This window comes from Papaver somniferum, chromosome 4 (assembly GCF_003573695.1).
Source record: "Papaver somniferum cultivar HN1 chromosome 4, ASM357369v1, whole genome shotgun sequence".
Classification (NCBI taxonomy): Eukaryota; Viridiplantae; Streptophyta; class Magnoliopsida; order Ranunculales; family Papaveraceae; genus Papaver; species Papaver somniferum.
In genome coordinates, this window is record NC_039361.1 from 37,274,655 (window position 1) to 37,291,944 (window position 17,290).

The 17,290-nt window shown below is 35.0% G+C and overlaps 3 protein-coding genes, 2 long non-coding RNA genes and 1 pseudogene across 6 annotated transcripts; all 6 read right to left on the reverse strand.

The window, feature by feature from the left end:
* Positions 1-3,337: 3,337 nt before the first annotated feature.
* LOC113275158 lies at positions 3,338-5,392 on the reverse strand. 2 transcript variants are annotated; one of them, XR_003323497.1, is made up of 7 exons: positions 5,181-5,392; positions 5,014-5,095; positions 4,784-4,919; positions 4,636-4,704; positions 4,286-4,534; positions 4,041-4,198; positions 3,338-3,963 (listed from the first exon to the last, which is right to left on the reverse strand). It is a non-coding gene; the product is annotated as an uncharacterized LOC113275158 (long non-coding RNA). The 2 variants fall into 2 exon arrangements; XR_003323496.1 differs by having other exon boundaries at positions 4,286-4,704.
* Positions 5,393-6,757: 1,365 nt separating this feature from the next.
* Positions 6,758-7,520, reverse strand: LOC113275159. The gene is made up of 3 exons (XR_003323498.1): positions 7,323-7,520; positions 6,992-7,061; positions 6,758-6,920 (listed from the first exon to the last, which is right to left on the reverse strand). It is a non-coding gene; the product is annotated as an uncharacterized LOC113275159 (long non-coding RNA).
* A 3,784-nt stretch (positions 7,521-11,304) lies between these two features.
* On the reverse strand, positions 11,305-11,772 carry LOC113272349 (ATP-dependent DNA helicase PIF1-like). Its single transcript, XM_026522199.1, has one exon. The coding sequence runs from the start codon at positions 11,770-11,772 to the stop codon at positions 11,305-11,307; it is 468 nt and encodes a 155-aa protein (XP_026377984.1).
* Positions 11,773-11,989: 217 nt separating this feature from the next.
* LOC113272350 lies at positions 11,990-12,940 on the reverse strand (annotated as a pseudogene).
* A 108-nt stretch (positions 12,941-13,048) lies between these two features.
* LOC113272351 lies at positions 13,049-15,642 on the reverse strand. The gene is made up of 2 exons (XM_026522200.1): positions 14,454-15,642; positions 13,049-14,370 (listed from the first exon to the last, which is right to left on the reverse strand). The coding sequence occupies exons 1-2, from the start codon at positions 15,640-15,642 to the stop codon at positions 13,049-13,051; spliced, it is 2,511 nt and encodes an 836-aa protein (XP_026377985.1).
* A 120-nt stretch (positions 15,643-15,762) lies between these two features.
* LOC113272352 lies at positions 15,763-17,043 on the reverse strand. Its single transcript, XM_026522201.1, has 5 exons — positions 16,921-17,043; positions 16,693-16,821; positions 16,420-16,548; positions 16,019-16,090; positions 15,763-15,929 (listed from the first exon to the last, which is right to left on the reverse strand). Exons 1-5 carry the CDS (start codon positions 17,015-17,017, stop codon positions 15,763-15,765), a joined length of 594 nt encoding a protein of 197 aa, XP_026377986.1. The 5' UTR covers positions 17,018-17,043.
* Positions 17,044-17,290: the final 247 nt, after the last annotated feature.

The following is a 17,290-nucleotide window of genomic DNA, read 5'->3' on the forward strand; positions in this document are numbered from 1 at the left end:
ATGAACAAAACTTACTCGTCATTGTTTAAATCAATTATCCACACGAATATGATGTGTTCTGGGATAATTTTGTAATAATACAAGCTACACTATTTATCGTGTTATGACCAAGGCTTGTTTAGAATAAAATACCTAATTTTGAAAATTTCAAAGGTATTCAATTAATACCATTTCAAAATTAAGAATAATCTTGATACTCTTTCAGTATATTAATATAATATGGTGTGATAAAATTTCAGAATATATTCCAACTAATATTTGAGAAACCTATTAGCTAGCGAAAATCCGGTACTTTGTTAAATTAGATAACTAGTTACGTGTCATGTTCTGGGGAAAGAATGGAAAATTTATTTTCCATTCAGGTTAGGGTAACAAAAATGATTCTCAATATTAAGTAGGGTATATCCTTGAGTGTAAAACGAATAATATGAACATTAATATATATGATCACTTAACCATGTGTTTCAATATTTATCAGACATATGAACTTTCATAATCCAACTTACTTATCTTTCAATATTTTAATGATTGAGAATGTAAAATACAAATATCTGAATCCTATTATATTTTGAAACATAATTCAAGCCCAAACAAACTTTAAAACGCTGACAAACTTTTCTAACAAGAATTCAAAGTGCGAACTCACCACTTGATAGATAAATAACTAAAGCCATCATCGTCATCATATCTTTTCTTGGAATTTCTACTCTCTGGTGACCCAGAATCCCTATAATCTTTTCGTGGACTGTTTCTCCGTTTAGGAATCCTGAAAACAACTTCTCGTTTAGCATTCGCAAGAACATCCAGACCTAAAAGAGATTTCATTTTTGGAGTTCTAAAAATCACCTTATCCTTCCCGGGAGGAACGCATAATCCTCCATTGCGAATTTCATTATCATATTCTAACAATGTTCCCTCCATTGTGTACATCTCGAATTTAATCATAACAGAATGATATAGCTCTGAATCAAGGATCCAACAACCAAATTTGTGTAAGAAAAACCCTAGAAAAAAAAGCTAAGAAAGTAATTTTGATACACGCAAATATCTCTCTACTAAATCTAAGTCGTATGCTATATAAGGGCTTCCATGTTTCCTAAAATAAGACTATATGCGATAAAACTAGAATTAGGAAAGGTTCTTCGACCTTTAAAAGAAAAAAGTTTGGAGTTGATTTTTCTTATGAATTGTGAAATTGACTTTTGATTTTGTTTTCCAAACAACATATTTTCCTTTTCTGGTTGCTTTTTGGTGCATTACAAGTTTAGTTCAATGAAAAATCCATTTCTATTTGGTACATAACCTTGGAGTTGTCCTGTTTGCTTTTCGTTTGGTCATTCGATTAGGGACTGTTCCAGAAAGGTGCCAAAAACAAAGCCGCACTTAAGATCTTCCAATTCCCTTGTCTTTTTCATTTATCAAGTTAGCTTAAGTTAATTTTAACTCTATTAAAATCTCAAGAACCTTTTACTTTAAAAATAACTTTTTTATACTAGAATTAGAGGTAAATATAACCCTGTAGTTAACAACATCGTGTGTTTCTTAAACTAGAGATTTGTAAGGAAACATGATCAGAATTTTATATCCAAACAATCAGTGGTAAGTAAAAGATTTAGTAACATTTTTTTATACATAACATAAAAAAAATGAAAAGCACCATAAATTAGAATTTAAGAAAAAAAGCTATAAAAACTATACAAAATTCGTGATTTTTAAGGATGTAAATCGTAATTTTTAAAAGAAACATGTTTTAGTCAAGCAAGGATGATGTCTGCAGTGTCCTTCAATTGTTTACGGAGCCTCTCCTTACAACGATCTCTTGAAAATTTACTATTAATTACGTACGCTAAATGACAAGTCATCGGTGGTCCGATAGTTATTCCGGACTTAGCTTTTCTTCATTCTTATCTAGACGAGATGAATAAAATTATACGTGGTTGTTTCCTTTTTAGCGTTAACAAGTCAAATATAATATCCATGAGTCTATTGCCGAAGAAAGAGATAAGGTTTTCACATTAGGCATTCTTACGCATAACGATAATATTAACACTTTTTCATAACTAAGATATTATTAATACAAATTATAAATATATTAAAATATATTAATACACAACATATTAAGTTTTATGACCATGATTTATTAAGAATTTGTACAATTAGTATACGTGATAGAACTGGAGAGTATTTTAATTAACTTTGCCTCAATATTGTGATTCAGACACACTTTCCCAGTACAAAAATCCTCAATGTGTAGATTGGTTATAGCAATTGAACTTAATACAAAAGTGTAAAATCTTTCAATTGCTTCTGTATCTCCTCTTTTCGCGCTAACTGATCTCTCATGTATTTCTCTCTGTTTCTCACAAGCTTTTAACTACCGAAGGAATTATAAGTAAAACATTTTTTAACCTCCCTAGCCCATCATATTTAAAAACGCTTGTTTTCATAATCCGTTAATAATATACCAAAAGTCAAACTAGGAAACCTACTACTATTTAGAAAGCATACATGGAAGTCTTGGATTAATAGCCGCGCTAATCAATATCAACTCTCCTTCAAATAACTGATAGTATGTAGGCTTACACCAATTGAGACAATTCTATGTCGTTTCGGATAGCTTTCTAGTAGAAACTTGGCTGAAGCTTGGATTTTTTTTGAGCTAGCCGGATAGGTATCGGAATTTTTTTTGGAAACATGGGGCTTCTTTGCGGCTGCTTTTTCAGCTTCGATCTCAGCAACATGGTATATCAATTATATATTTTTCTAGTTGATCCAATACCTAGTCGTTCCCCAATCCCCACTTCAACTATCCATATATTTTTCGCACCACTTTGCATAAATAAGCCATCAAATGTAAATAGTGTACGCATGATCCTCTTCAACTGTGAGTCTATGGGGCTTTGACAATCAATATTCTGGAATCCTATTTTGAGGCATACAAGATAATGACAAAATAGAGTCACTATGTGCCAAAATATATAACTCCTTACCGATCATATTTTTACTTCATTACTGTTAATGATAATAATTAGAATACTAGATTTTTGGCCCGTGCTACGCACCGGGTGGACCCGAAAGCCATACATATGATTACTGGCACATTTCACATTTAAGCACAGTTTTTTTGGTTTGCAGACCCCTCATAGCAGATGGAAATCTGTTCAATTCATGGAATAATAGTGCTTGCATTAAGGCAACAACCCCTATGCCAACATCAATCATTTAAGACTCGCCCCTCAACTACTTTAGCACCTGATCACACCAAGTGGGAATTCAATGGGAATGAAGGTAAGACGTGAATCATTAGAAATATACTGAACTTCAATTGGCTCAGGAATTCGTACCAAGAAATAATCAAGTACGATTATCTTCTTACATTTCCTACACATTCATCAGCAACACACTTGTTCTTGTACTTCAAAAAATCTGTGCAGCTTTGAATCCATACCAAAACACCACAACTCCACATCAACCATAGCAGTGTCGAAGAGATAATAAATAAATATCCTAAAGAATCCACATCAACTGAATAAGAAAATAAATAAATATCCTAAAGGAAATTGTATCTTAAAAATACCAAAACCATAAGAAAGATGTCTTCTTTCATGAAAGGAAAATCATAAGGAAATCTACTTTGATAAGAAAAGAAAGGTGCGTTCGATCTCATGCGCCATTCTCATTACTTTGTAGTATTCCTTTCTCTGCAGCTTCTACTTCTGCCAATGCTGCCTCATCTTCCAAGTTTTCATCCTCACCATGTTGGCCATTCTCGCCTTCTTTCTCATTACTTTGTAGTATTCCTTTCTCTGCAGCTTCTACTTCTGCCAATGCTGCCTCATCTTCCAAGTTTTCATCCTCACCATGTTGGCCAGCCTCTGGCAATGTTGCTAAGTTCGCCAATGCTATTATTTCGTCCATATTTTCACCTTCATCTCCTCCTGCACTTCCATTGTTTGGTGATACCTGCAGCCACATATAACTTATGTAGTTTCTTCTTTTATATCTGATTAGATATGAATATTGTGAATTAATTTTGTTACCTGCTGCATGTTGCGCAATTCAAAATTGGTTTCCAGCTGAAAATTGATTGGATACAGTTTCCTGACAGAAAAACTATTGTAGCCAAAAGATTTCGCATTAAGATGCACTTCGAATATGAAAGACAATCCTATTGCATCCCAGATTTCAGGTACATTTTCTGCCAAATTTTCATGTTATCAGGTAAATTTGTTAGTGCTGATTGTCTATATTATTATCTAAGCATATAGTAGAGAATGAACAATACCTCTATATTTATAGCGCTGATTTCCATGAGCTTTGCTACTCTTACATTGTCGAGGAATGGTTCGGCAGCTGGTCTGTTGTGGTTTTGTCTGTCACTTTGAGCTCCAACTTATAACGCGCAACAGGATTTCGTACTCTTTTGTCGCAGCCGTTGCACCATGGAATTCCCTTAACTATGATGTGTGCTTTGTTGCATTTCGGACATGCCATGTAGAACCATGCCATAATTGGTTATGGCATAATTGGTACCCTGTCATAATTGCATAATTGGTTATGGCATAATTGGTTATGTCATAATTGGTTATGTCATAATTGCATAATTGCCATAATTGGTTATGGCATAATTGGTACCCTGCCATAATTGCATTTCGATCTTTCTCGAATACCGGTCACTGTTGCTTTGAATGTGAATGTGGTACCCTGTCATAATTGGTTATCAATAATTAGTATATTTTTGGATACATTATCACTTGCATTTGAAATTCTATATAAATGGTACATCGTTATCTGAATTTTGCAGCAATGCAAGTCCTTCTATCACAGTGACCCTGTTTCTGAAAAGTGATTCCTCCATTCAACCTCCCATTGAATTTTCGTTGCTATCCACAATAATCACTTTAGTGGAATCTGCAAATCTGTTAATGTGTAGGTTAATATGTAGATATTTGGATGAACACATGATAGACATGAACACGTATTAAATGGTCACAAAGAATTAATAATACTTACTTTGACTTAAATTCTTGAACTTGTGGTATGTCAAGATCCACATATACTGTGGTGGACTTTGATATCTTCAAAAAGTAGTCATCTGAATCATTTCAAATATCTTTCATGTTAGCATAGGAATATCAAAATAGGAATACTGTGGCTGAGTTAATAAGTGTTCCGATTACCTGCAAATTTATCCACTGTCAGTCCAGTTACTATTAGTACGACATTCTCGCCTTCCTTTATTTTTTGGATGGGGTTTCCCGTGTCTCCCCAAAGACTTATTTTCACCTGTGTGCCCCTTTCATTCTCAATTATTACATCCGTTTTTACGGCATCTTCATCGTTTCTTTTTCGAACTATTTCCGGTGCTTTTGCTAGTATTAGTTTTCCAATGACGTCTGCGAAATCATACGAATGAAATTAATTAATTAAATGATTTATTTTATGGACTGTGCATAGTTATGTTAAATATGTTAAATAAGTTACCTATAGTGTATACTGTTTTGTCATATCTTTCCTCGAGTTGTTCTAGCTCAGTGAAGAAGAACCTGTAATTTGGGATGTTTTCATTCTCTTCGTTTTCTACTTTGACACTTGTGTAGGCGTTGAATTGCATTCATAAATTGGAAGGCAGAGGCCTGTAACCCTTTTCTGATTCAACGATGGAGAAGAACTTCAGTGATATCACGTTTTGCTCTCTTAGTTTCTCAGTGTGCATTGAATATTGTGTTGCTTTGAGCTCGCAGAGCATTTGGTCACCCTGTTATTAGAAATATTAGAAAATTAGTCAATTGTAATAAGCCAACAATATAAACACTAAAGAAATCAGTCATATTTAATACTTACATTTCGATCCATCAAAATCATGCAGTAGTTGTAAAGCTTTCCCGTCTTCAAATTCTTTTCTTCCCATGTCCGCATAATCCTAAGTTTTCCGGAGATTTTAATTTCCCCCTTAGTCATGTGACATAAATCTGGAAGTTGTTGGAATCTAGCTAGTTTTCCTGTTTTTGGAATTTTGGAGCTTTTGGAGTCCATATCTTTATTTGAATCAACATTTCCTTCATAAACACATGCGACAGGGTTAATCAAACAACAGTAACATGCATATGTATGGTGTGGAATAGTAACATGCATATGTTTTTGAACTCACTTTTTCTGTTTTTTGTTTTTTTTGCCGGAGTGGTGGGTATGAACGTTGATCGACTTTGCAATTCTGTGCATACCAAAAACATTTGATGGAATAGTGTTAAAAATAAGATGAAACAGTTCATACCTCTAGATTCTATAAATAAGATGCAACTCTGTGCGTACCTTTTTCGGAACCCAATCTCTTGGGTGTTTCCATGGCTGTTTCATCATCCATGGCTGCTTCACTTGTTTCTGAACCCAATCTCTTGGGTGTTTCCATGGCTGTTTCATCATCCATGGCTGCTTCACTTGTTTCTGAACCCAATCTCTTGGGTGTTTCCATGGCTGTTTCATCATCCATGGCTGCTTCACTTGTGTCTGAACCCAATCTCTTGGGTGTTTCCATGGCTGTTTCACCATCCATGGCTACTTCACTTGTTTCTGAACCCAATCCTTTTTCTTTTGCCATGGCTATAAAATTTTAGATTTTGTGTATTTTTTAACTGACTTTGAATAGGTAGATTTTTATTTCATATAGATTTGTATTCATCTAAAATTAGGTATTAAAATCTATGTTTATCAAGAAAATGCTAGATATTCATTAGATTTGTATTCATCCTAGATATCGCATGAGTTAGATTAACGTAAATCTTATTTTGGCAAACCAAATCTATTTTAATCAAAGAAAATCAGCCTAAGTGACGCCCCTTGCATAAAGGTAGTCACATTGAAAACGAATTGCAAACATCCACAGCTTCAGTGCAGATATTTTGAAGATGAGCCCCATTGCCCTGCAACAGAAATCAGATTAGAGTTTGAATTTAAGAAAACATACAATTCACATTCATTCATGCCACACCACCTGTGTTAACAGATACAATAGGTTACCATCAAAGCAATGGTCGTAATTTCAGTCCAGTCAAATATATATCCTACAAATGAAACCCACAAAACCAAAATCGCAAAAATTAGGTAATCAACACCTAATCAAATGACTCCCAGAATCCCAAATCAAATGAACCAAATCAAATTCTTATAATGAATTAACCTAATTCAAATTCTTACCTATAGCGTAAGATGAAACAATTGAAAACAAAATTAAACAAAAAAACCGAGAAAAACGATTGATATGAACCCTCGCTGTGAAACAACCGATTCTCAAGGCAAACTTAATCAGAGAAAAACGAAAATACCTTTATTAATGAAACCCTAGTTTTCAAATTCTGAATTCATCACCAAAATCTCTCCTTGACAGTGATAGAAACCCACAATTTGACTGAATCACTATATTGCTGATGGAGAAGGAAAGTAGATGAAGGTGACGGGAATGAAATTGGTTGAAGAGAGAAGAGGAGGAAAAAAATCGGGTTTCAGTCTCTGTTCGTGGTTTTAAGAAAAGAGATATTACCTCGAAAAGGTAAGGTGTCTACGGGCTCACTAAGACAAAACAGAGTTGACCGATTCTGGCTACAGGATCCCATCTGTGCGGCCACGAATTACTCCCGCGGCCGTTTTTTCCAGGCCACACGATCCTCGATCCGACGAACACGAATGTCCAGCACACAAGGACCATTTTTTCTTAATTAAGAGGAGGCACATAATGACATCATCTGGCGCAAGGTTGTTCATCTCTACAGCTTGTAGTACGTCTTCTCTTTGAGAAGATATTTATATAGTTTATATAGTTTCTCTGGGTCAGTTTATATAGTTTCTTTGCTTGCATAGTAAGGATTAGGTTTTGGGTTTGCTTGCATAGGATTAGGTCTTCTCTTTGAGAAGATATTTATATAGTTTATATAGGTTTTGGGTTTGCTTGCATAGGATTAGGTTTTCTTTGGGCCAACTGGTATATGGATTCATTTCACAATTAGGATTTGATAGAAACGCATATTGCAAATTCATGAAAATAATTAAACATACTAAAAAACATAATAAAAAAAACTAATCTTTAAAGAACAAACTAAAAACATAATGTAGCCTAAATTAAGAATTCAAAATCTAAATAACCAAATAAGAAATATTAACTTGGATTTTCTTTAAGCCTCATTGTCAGATAGTATAACCATGACTTTCTTATAGCACGATTATCTTTCCAGAGGCCTTGTTCTTCTTTTGTGGAGTTAGTTCCTCATCATTATCAGATAGCACGATAACCGCATTTTTCCTTCGAGCATTGATCTGTAATTTTATGTTTGTTAGTATTAAAATTGTTGTTTATTGAGTTGATAGTTTGTATAGAAATATTACCTTTGGTTTTTCAAGTTCTTGGGATATTTTTATTTGAGAAATTTCATGTACTTCTAAGTTGATAGTCTGTAATTTTTATCTTCTCTCGAGTTGTCTACAAAAATAAAAAAATTAATAAAAAAAAAGGCATGTAAAAACAGCCATGTATAAACTAAGTTATACTATTGTTATACCTCATCTTGTTTTGATAATTGTAGTAAAATAGCTAGATCCATTGATATGAGTTTTTCTGTTGTTTCACCAGAAACAACAAAGATTGCTTCTTCACTTTCATCTTGCACCAATAGTTTCAATAATAATATGCAAAAAATGTTTTTGTTAAATGTCATTCCGGTGTGTATTATTTCTATTGATGTATTCTTTTACCTTGATACTGGACTGTTCACTTCCTTTTCGCATCCATAACACAACTTTGGGTTTTCAAGGTTTCCTTGAATTCTGTTGCAGTTTTCGCACGCCAAGTAAAAGTACTGTGAATAATGTTGTACTTGTTTTATTGTGGCTTTGCATGTTAGTGAGAAACCCTGATCAATATATACAAAATATAGGTTAGCAAGAATATAGATCAATAGTAGAAGTTAAATGGTAGAAGTTAAATGAAAATATTATGATAACAAACTTACAATTTTTCTCTCCAAGAGTTCGCAAGCTTGTTTAATATTTTTTTTGGTGTTTTTTCTTTTGGTAAGTGTCGGCATTTTTTTGCGGTGTATTTGTTGTGTTTAGTGTTAGGTTTATATAGATTCCGAACATAGTAATTAGGGTTTTTTTCTTCTTTGGATTTGGATTACGAAGGAGTATAGATTCTTGTTTGTTTTAAAATATTTTTTAAATTTGTATCTATCTAAAATATTTTAGGAGTACTCACAGAAGCAGTGAATATTTAGTACGTATCTATGTCAATATTTGATTAGATTTTTTCCCTGCAAATGATGCGTTAGCTTGCTGTCAATATTTGAAATAAGAGACCAAAAAAACTAATGAGAAAACGATACAGTGTATATGGGCCTATTTAGTTTATTAAAGATATATGTAGTTTACTCATGGGCCTTACCTTACAACACACGTATCAGAGATACGTTGTTGAGGAAATGGGTATTCACGGGCTTCACCCGATTGTATATCAGCACTTCATGAGCTGAAAATGGGTAAATGGGTAAATAATTGAAATTGTCGATGGGATCTGAGAAAATCTCTTTTAGTTCACAAATATGGAAATGAGGAATGATGAATTTTCTCAGATGAACCGATTAATTGGATTGTTGCTGGAAATGAGGAATTCCTTAATCAACTATTGGATACACTCTTTCGTATAATCAGGTAGCCATTAAAATTTTGTAGATCTTTTAGATTTGTATTATTGTTTTACATTTGTTAGAAATTTGTAGGATTTGATAGTTTTGTAATCTGATTTGGTAGTATGAATGTATAATTATTAATATAGATTTGGAATCTGATTTCGTTACAATCTATGTCTGCTATTTTCTTTATAATCTTATGATGGGTAATGTGTTTGATTAGAGATAGGATGTTAGTTTTCAAAAATTTCTTATTCAATGGTTAATAACTGAAACAAAGAGTTTGGTGTTCAGAAATAATAGAATTTTAAATATTATATGCATCATCAAATGTTGGATTGGTAGTGTGTTTGATAAGAGATAGAATCTTATTGTTATGAAAAATCAAGTAAAGGTAGTGTGTTTGATAAGAGATAGAATCTTATTGTTATAAAAAATCAAGTAAACAACTAAAATTCAAGTACTAAGTACTAAATTCAAAATCCTAACTAACATCCATAATGCTGTTCTGTTGTTAAATTCAAAATTCTAACTAACATCCATAATGCTGCATTGTTGCCATGATAACTTTTGCCTTCTCTTCAGTGCTTCTGGCTTTAGACCATTCTTGATAGAATGCGTCTGCTTCCTCATCTATTTTCTTTTCTTTACAGGTCTTCCAATCTGGAAACTGTCTTAGTAACATATTCTGGTAGGCCTCATCTGTAGCAATGATTTGTTGTCGATGCCATTGGTGCCATGTGGTGGTGTGCATATCCTTCAGTCCTTCTGCTGTCTTTTCATAAGGAGGTTCTTCAAGTTCATCGGGAGTAGCCTTCTCAAATTGCACTGCTGGTTTGAGACTTTCCATCTTCTTCTCCATCATGTCTTTCTCTTTGTGGATGTATTTGAACAAATATTTGATAGTCATACCCCTGCAGTTGGTAGATAATAAAGTCACCTGCATGATTTTTTAACTGTTATACCAATTAAGATTATATATAGAGGAAAAAAGAATGACACAAATTTCATTTGATAGAGAAAAAATGGTACCTTGTAGAAGAGGTTTTGTGAATCTGTATATCTTTATTGCTGATGAATGAGATGTTTATATAGTTTTTGTTTAGGGTTTGTATGGTTAAATCTACACTTATTTTATTTATAGTTATCTTAAATTCATATTTATCATATTTATAGTTATCATATTTAAATCCACATAATAGTAATATATTAATTTGGTCAAATCTATATCTGCTAATTAGATCACCCTTGATTTGGTCATAAGTTATGGTTGGCAGTCTTCCAGGTTATCAACTTTCAGGTGTTATATTATTAGATTCTGATAATGTTAGAAGCTGCTGAAAACCACAAATGATATTAGATGAAATTGCAATAGTATTTTATTCAACAATTCTGCAGGAATTAAAACAGATAAAGTAACTAATTTAGGCTTGCCAGATAAAGTAACTAATCTAGGTCTGATTATGTAGAAACTGATTGGTACTTGTACTATAACTATTTTGAAAAGAAAAAGAGAATCACAGCTTAATAAATTGCTTCTAACAGATTATGTAGAAAGTTAAACAGAAAACTTGACCAAGTGCATTGAAATGTTGTTAATGAACTAAAACATAGAACTAAAGCATAAAATTCAAAGGTATTCAAATATCTCTTTATACACAACATTTTGTGTATATCCTTCTGGCTCATTACCATTCTTTTTGATCAAAATTTTTAAACCTTGCCGCCTAGTTGTCCTTGAAACAACCACATAAAGCTGGCCATGCGAGAACACAGGATTGTCCAAGTATACACCTACATTTGGAAGGCCCTGTCCCTGACTTTTATTTATTGTCATGGCATAACAGATTCTCACTGGAAACTGCCTCCGATGAAGAATAAATGGTAGACTTGTTTCGGGTGTAGTCATCACAATCCGTGGAATGAAAAATGTGTTTCCAACACCTGGACCGGTTAGTATCTCTGCTTCTATAACTGTTTCACCTAATTGGGTCACAATTAATCTTGTTCCATTGCATAGCCCTTCTACTTGGTCTAGATTCCGTAGAAGCATGATTGTACTCCAAGTTTCAGTGTTAGTCTGTGGCTGGCAATCCATGATTCCTCATCCTTGTTAAGAAATTCCTTGTCGTAAAAAACAATACTTGAGTGGTACTCTGACGATTCTGGCCCAATTGAATCTGCACTTAGATATGTATGTCCTTCACCTGGTATACATGATAACACATGTCAATATATAATTTAACTGCAATAACCATTTGTATTTTAACTACCCATCAAAAGATCCAAAAGATTCGTATGCTGATACCATTTATACTGAGAAGTTTAATATGTATATTAATTACCTGGTATAGATGCTAAGACATGCGAATTTATACTGTGAACACATTCATTTTTTGGCGCGAGTATACTCCGTTCAGCAAGGTACTCCCTATCAAGCCTCTTGTTCATAAAGTCTGGATACATGATGTCTACTATTTTCTGAATGTGATTCTCTTTACATTCAATCAGTAAATCCGATGGTATCTTTATCCAATCCTTGTCTTCCGATCTGTCCAAGCTTATTGCTGGTAGTTCATCATTCCCAATATCAAGAATCCATTTCGCAAAGTCTGCGATTTCTTGTCTTTTGTCATGAGATGTATCTCCAGTGGTTAGACGCATATTCTGTGTCAATTCAAAAACCTCAAAGTGTTTCCACAATTTCGACTTACTTATAGAAGCATTAACTATATCCTCTCTCGATCCACCTTCTATAACTGGGAGAATTTGCCTGAAGTCACCTCCTAGTACCACCGTTTTTTTCCAAATAAAACCTTACTGCCATATGTTTCCATCATCACATCAGCTAGTGCCCTTTGGACTGCTTCAAGTCCATTCCTGTTGATCATTGGTGCTTCATCCCATATGATTAAATCAACCTTGCACAATAATTCCGCAAGTTTTGACTTCTTAATCACATTGCAGCATGACGTTTCGTTTAGTCTCATCGGAATTTTGAACCTGGAATGAGCTGTACGACCACCTGGCAGTAGTAGTGACGCTATCCCTGAAGATGCAACGGCCAGAACAATTTTACCCTGTCCACGAAGTGAAGCAATTAGTGTTCTCCAAAGGTATGTCTTTCCCGTACCACCACTTCCATACACAAAAAAAAGACGACCATCATTTGCTTCAACAGAATTTTTAATCTGCCTAAACACCAGTTCTTGTTTTGCGTTCAATCCCTTTTTCAAATTCTCTGCCTCTTCCAGTAAACTGCCCATGTCGTAGTTCATTTCTTCATGTATCAAGTTATTTTCTGGAATATTGATGTAAGACATGTCTGGGTATGGGATGACTGAGAACTCATCTTCTTTTAAAGTCCGGTTTTGTTACCAGAAAATCTGCTCTATTTCCCTCAATGTACAGTTCTTCAAAAATTCTTCTCCCAAGTGCACAGCTTGATCTCCATATACTTTTTTGTTGTTGTATTCAATGTCTTCGGCCAAAGTATGCCAATTATCATCCCATAGTTTCTTAGGCTCCGTAACCTTGCAATTCAACAGAAGTATGACAAACAATTCTCGTAATCTTCTGCCACTATACGTTGTTGCTTCTTCCTGAATTGCAGCATGCCACTCACCATCATGTTCTAACAATCCAAGTGCCAAACACGCAGCTTTGAAAGTAGGATGAGTTGTCCCGTTCATTGTTTTAATGTCATCATAGCGCCGACAACCTTTCTGCACGTTCAATAGAATACGTAGGTAGTATTTCTCCCCTGCAGTGGGATGTACATAGTAGATACGTCCGATTTTCCATCTTCTTTGCCTTGATCTCCATTCTCTTTTGTTTGAGTCCCAGATCCACTCCTTTGGAAACTCTGCATATGTCAGTTCCCTTGCATCTTCGTGTTCTCTATTAGCTTTCATCCACTGTAGGAATTTCGATGAATCTGGATCTGCATCGTCAAGTACATCTTTCAGGTTATCGGTATCTTTGTGGATCACTAACTGTTCACCCTCGAGATGTAATGGTAATCTCTCTACAGTAGGCCGTCGATAGTGAATCTCAAAACCAAGTGTTCTCCACGTACATTCTGCACCTGATAGATAACGTCCTTCGAGATATATATCTATCTCATCCTTTTTTGGATTTTTAATTTGATCAGTGTCACCGTTGTCTCCTGAATTGTTTTTCTTTGCTGGGATTACCTGAAGAATGCCCGTTATTCTGTCATTTCCTTTGTGCAGGTACTTGAAAAGATATTTAACAGTCATCCCTCGGCAGTTGCATACCTCGACATTGATATGTGCATCATATCTGATTATCAAGTCGAGGTTGTATGGCACAACCCATTTATTATCTAACTTGATTCCATCCTTTTCAACTCCCCATGCATTTTTACGCCGCCTATAAACTGGATATCTACTTTCATCAACACATGTTTTGTCACAGTATCTCTTTGGGAATTTTTTTGAACATTTTTTATTCTTCATGCAGGGAGAGTCAGTCTTCGCATCGCCGCATGGACCATGAATCATAAATTGACAGACTGCATCATATCCAATTTTTTCCTTGTCCGGGTCTGGAATCTCTGCTGATATAATTGAATCAATATGCGCTGCACTTCTAGGTTTATCCTTTGATTCAAGCCACAGCAGTATGTGCGCATGAGGTAAACCCCATTTCTGGAATTCAACAGTATATAAAGCTGCATTGCAGCATGAAACATGTCAGCATAGTCTCACTTAGAATTCCCAAATGTAATGAAATTAATATATAGGTGAAACATACCTCCTTTGACCTCTCCAAAATGCCTGGATCCCACCAAATCAGACATTAATTGTTTCAATTTTATGTGAAATACGCGACTTACTATATCCGGCTTGTCAACAAGTTTCTGACCATCAATGAATTTTAGGGCTTCTGTGATTTCGTTCCATTTTAGATTGCATGTGAATGTAATAAATAGGTCTGGTGGACCTAACTCCCTGCATATTGCCACCGCATCCTGGTAATGCTGGATCATATACCGTGGGCCACCAGTGAAGCTTGATGGCAAGATCACCCGTCCTGCGGTACCTGGTTCTGTGTCTCCAGCTGCTACTGCTTCTCTTATACCTTTATACATGTCGCAACGTAGTTCTTCTTGGTTGCCTCTTACCCAATTCAATTTGCTCTGCTCAATTGTAGCATATGCATCAACAACGAATTGCTGAAATAGTCGGCCTCCACGGAGTATGGTTTGTCCTTCATTCTGCCTTTGTTGTATTCTGAATGCATAGTACTCCCTCATAGTTACGTATTGCCTTTTCTTCTGGACACCTAATTCATCTGGTTTGTCAGCGTTACTCTGTCTATTATATGGGATATTAGTATGAAATGAATCTTCACCGTAGGGAAACAAAATTGGATACTGCAATGGCATGTAATTGGGATTCAGCTCACTTATATTTTTCAGCTTCCCATCTTTCTCACTAATAATAATATCCCTTTTTCCATCTGACTCCGGGTCATCAACTAAAAGCCCTGCAATTTCAGATGCAGTTGGCAGATCATATTGCCTTGCATCTCTACTTCGGGTACCAATAAGCCGTAGCTTAACTTTTCCTAGCTCATTCTCCTTATATCTATCCCTCCACATCCTGAATTTCTGACACAACCAATTGTGGTTGGCCAACATTTCCTTCGACCCTGCTATCACATTATCATCCAATTTGGTTGTCGTTTTACTTTGGTACTCGATGTCTTCCTTTTGTGGATCAGCATGAGTATCTGCGGTCGTATTTGTCCCCAGTTTTTTCTTTTTCCTTGACAGAGCATTTTTCCTATGTTGTATCTCATTTTCATCATCTATCATGTACAACTGGCAAAATGCAGGGAACTGATCGTCCAATGGCAATAAAGAACCAATCCAGTGATGATTTTGGCCATACATTGTAAATCCCCACGGAGCTTTGCCATCGTTCTGATTTTTCGCCATCTTGGCCCCGTTTGAGGTAAATGCAAACATAGAATTGTAAGCCCTAATGTTGATTAGGAATTTAGATGATCGGGAACCGCCACCTAAATATCTTTGTAGATCTTTTAAAAAAGCTGGTGCTTATCGCAGAAGAGGGAGTTTAACAGTTCTCTTCAAACAACAAAGTCCAAACTCTGGTGGCTTATTCTTCTGGCTTTTGTTGGTCCTCTCTTCATCCCACATCATTGCTTGACAATGAGGGAATACTGCAGTTGGACCCCCGACATCATGCTTTTCCAGCTCCATACCTGGTCAATATAGAAGATTCAGTACAACGGTAAGTTTCGATTAGACATTGAATCCATGCTACTTTACAGTTTAAGCATGCTTAACTTACATGTATGTGGGAACTCTTCTTCTGATTCATAAACTTCATGAAACACCTCATTTTGGTCACCCTCTTTATGGCCTAATGTTCAAAACAACATTATGCAAATTAACCCGTAAAACAATATATAAAAGAAAGCATTGCTGTACCATATATAAAGAACATGCAAAACATGTTACCATCCATGTAACTTGCAGCAAAGGTTTTTGCTCGTTTATTTGCAGTTTCAGATCTGTCTTCTGCTGATGCTGGTAATAATTTGGATTTATCAGTATCAACACATGGTATCTTGCTATTTGCAAGGAAACAATTACTAAAATTTTAAACTTAGGCTAACTAATTTGATTTTTGCTCTTTTATTTGCATCTTCAGATTGGTCTCCTGGTGACGCTGGTAATAAATTTTGTTACCTTTTCGTTTTTTTGAATTCCGCAATCTCCTGAGTAATTTTTTCCTGCGTGTTCGGCATCGCTGGACCATATATGCTTTTTGTATGGCTTTCTTTGTTGCAGCATGCTTTGATGTTTTTCTGGCAGTATCTGAATTCAAAACAACATTCAGAATTAATGCCTCTTTCAATTGATAAAAAAAAATCTGATAAGCCACACACACCATGTTTGTTTTTTGTCACAGTGATGGCTAAAAGTACAACTGATAAAAAAAATCTGATAAGCCACACACACCTTGTTTGTTTTTTGCCACAGTGATGGCTGCTGATGTATCCCCAGTAAGTCTAGTTTGCCTTAAGTTTCTGTAAAATTGTTTTTGTAGTAAAATAGCAAGCCTAGCCTTCCTAGCATCCCTTTTGATACCTGTGGTAATACAATAAATACATGAATGAGAGATGAATAGAATAATCACACCATTGTCATGGAAACCATTGATTGTAAAAAAAAAAAAAAACACAAAACCATTATCATCAGCATTTGCTATTCTGATTGCAGCATCAATAGCAAGTTGTCCTATATTCATATTTCTCTTTTTCTTCTGGGTTCTCTGTAGTTTCATATTTGATATGACAGTCTTATTGTTTTTTTTTTTTTTTTTGTCAATTTCAGCACTGTGATGAAGTCTTTTAGTTATCAACTGCATATGGAAGGGATTATGTAGCAAAATAGAAAGCCTGAGCCTCCTAGCAAGCTTGGTGACCTCCTTAACGAAGACTGGTATTTCATGAGGAAGAACCATGGTTTGGCGGTGAAGAAAAGTATGACATGGATTTGTTGGAGAAGAAGAAGAAAAGTAGGGCAGAAGGAAAGCCCTAATACGTGCAGAATATCA

Excerpts from the sequence above, each read along its gene's own strand:
- LOC113272349 (XM_026522199.1), bottom strand. The coding sequence starts at position 11,772 with ATGGATTGCCAGCCACAGACTAACACTGAAACTTGGAGTACAATCATG.
- LOC113272351 (XM_026522200.1), bottom strand. The coding sequence starts at position 15,642 with ATGGCGAAAAATCAGAACGATGGCAAAGCTCCGTGGGGATTTACAATG. Across the intron at positions 14,371-14,453 it reads TTTTGGAGAGGTCAAAGGAG|CTTTATATACTGTTGAATTC; the intron begins GTATGTTTCACC and ends GCTGCAATGCAG.
- LOC113272352 (XM_026522201.1), bottom strand. The coding sequence starts at position 17,017 with ATGAAACTACAGAGAACCCAGAAGAAAAAGAGAAATATGAATATAGGA. Across the intron at positions 16,822-16,920 it reads AGCAAATGCTGATGATAATG|GTATCAAAAGGGATGCTAGG; the intron begins GTTTTGTGTTTT and ends GTATTACCACAG. Across the intron at positions 16,549-16,692 it reads TGTGGCAAAAAACAAACAAG|ATACTGCCAGAAAAACATCA; the intron begins GTGTGTGTGGCT and ends TTTTGAATTCAG.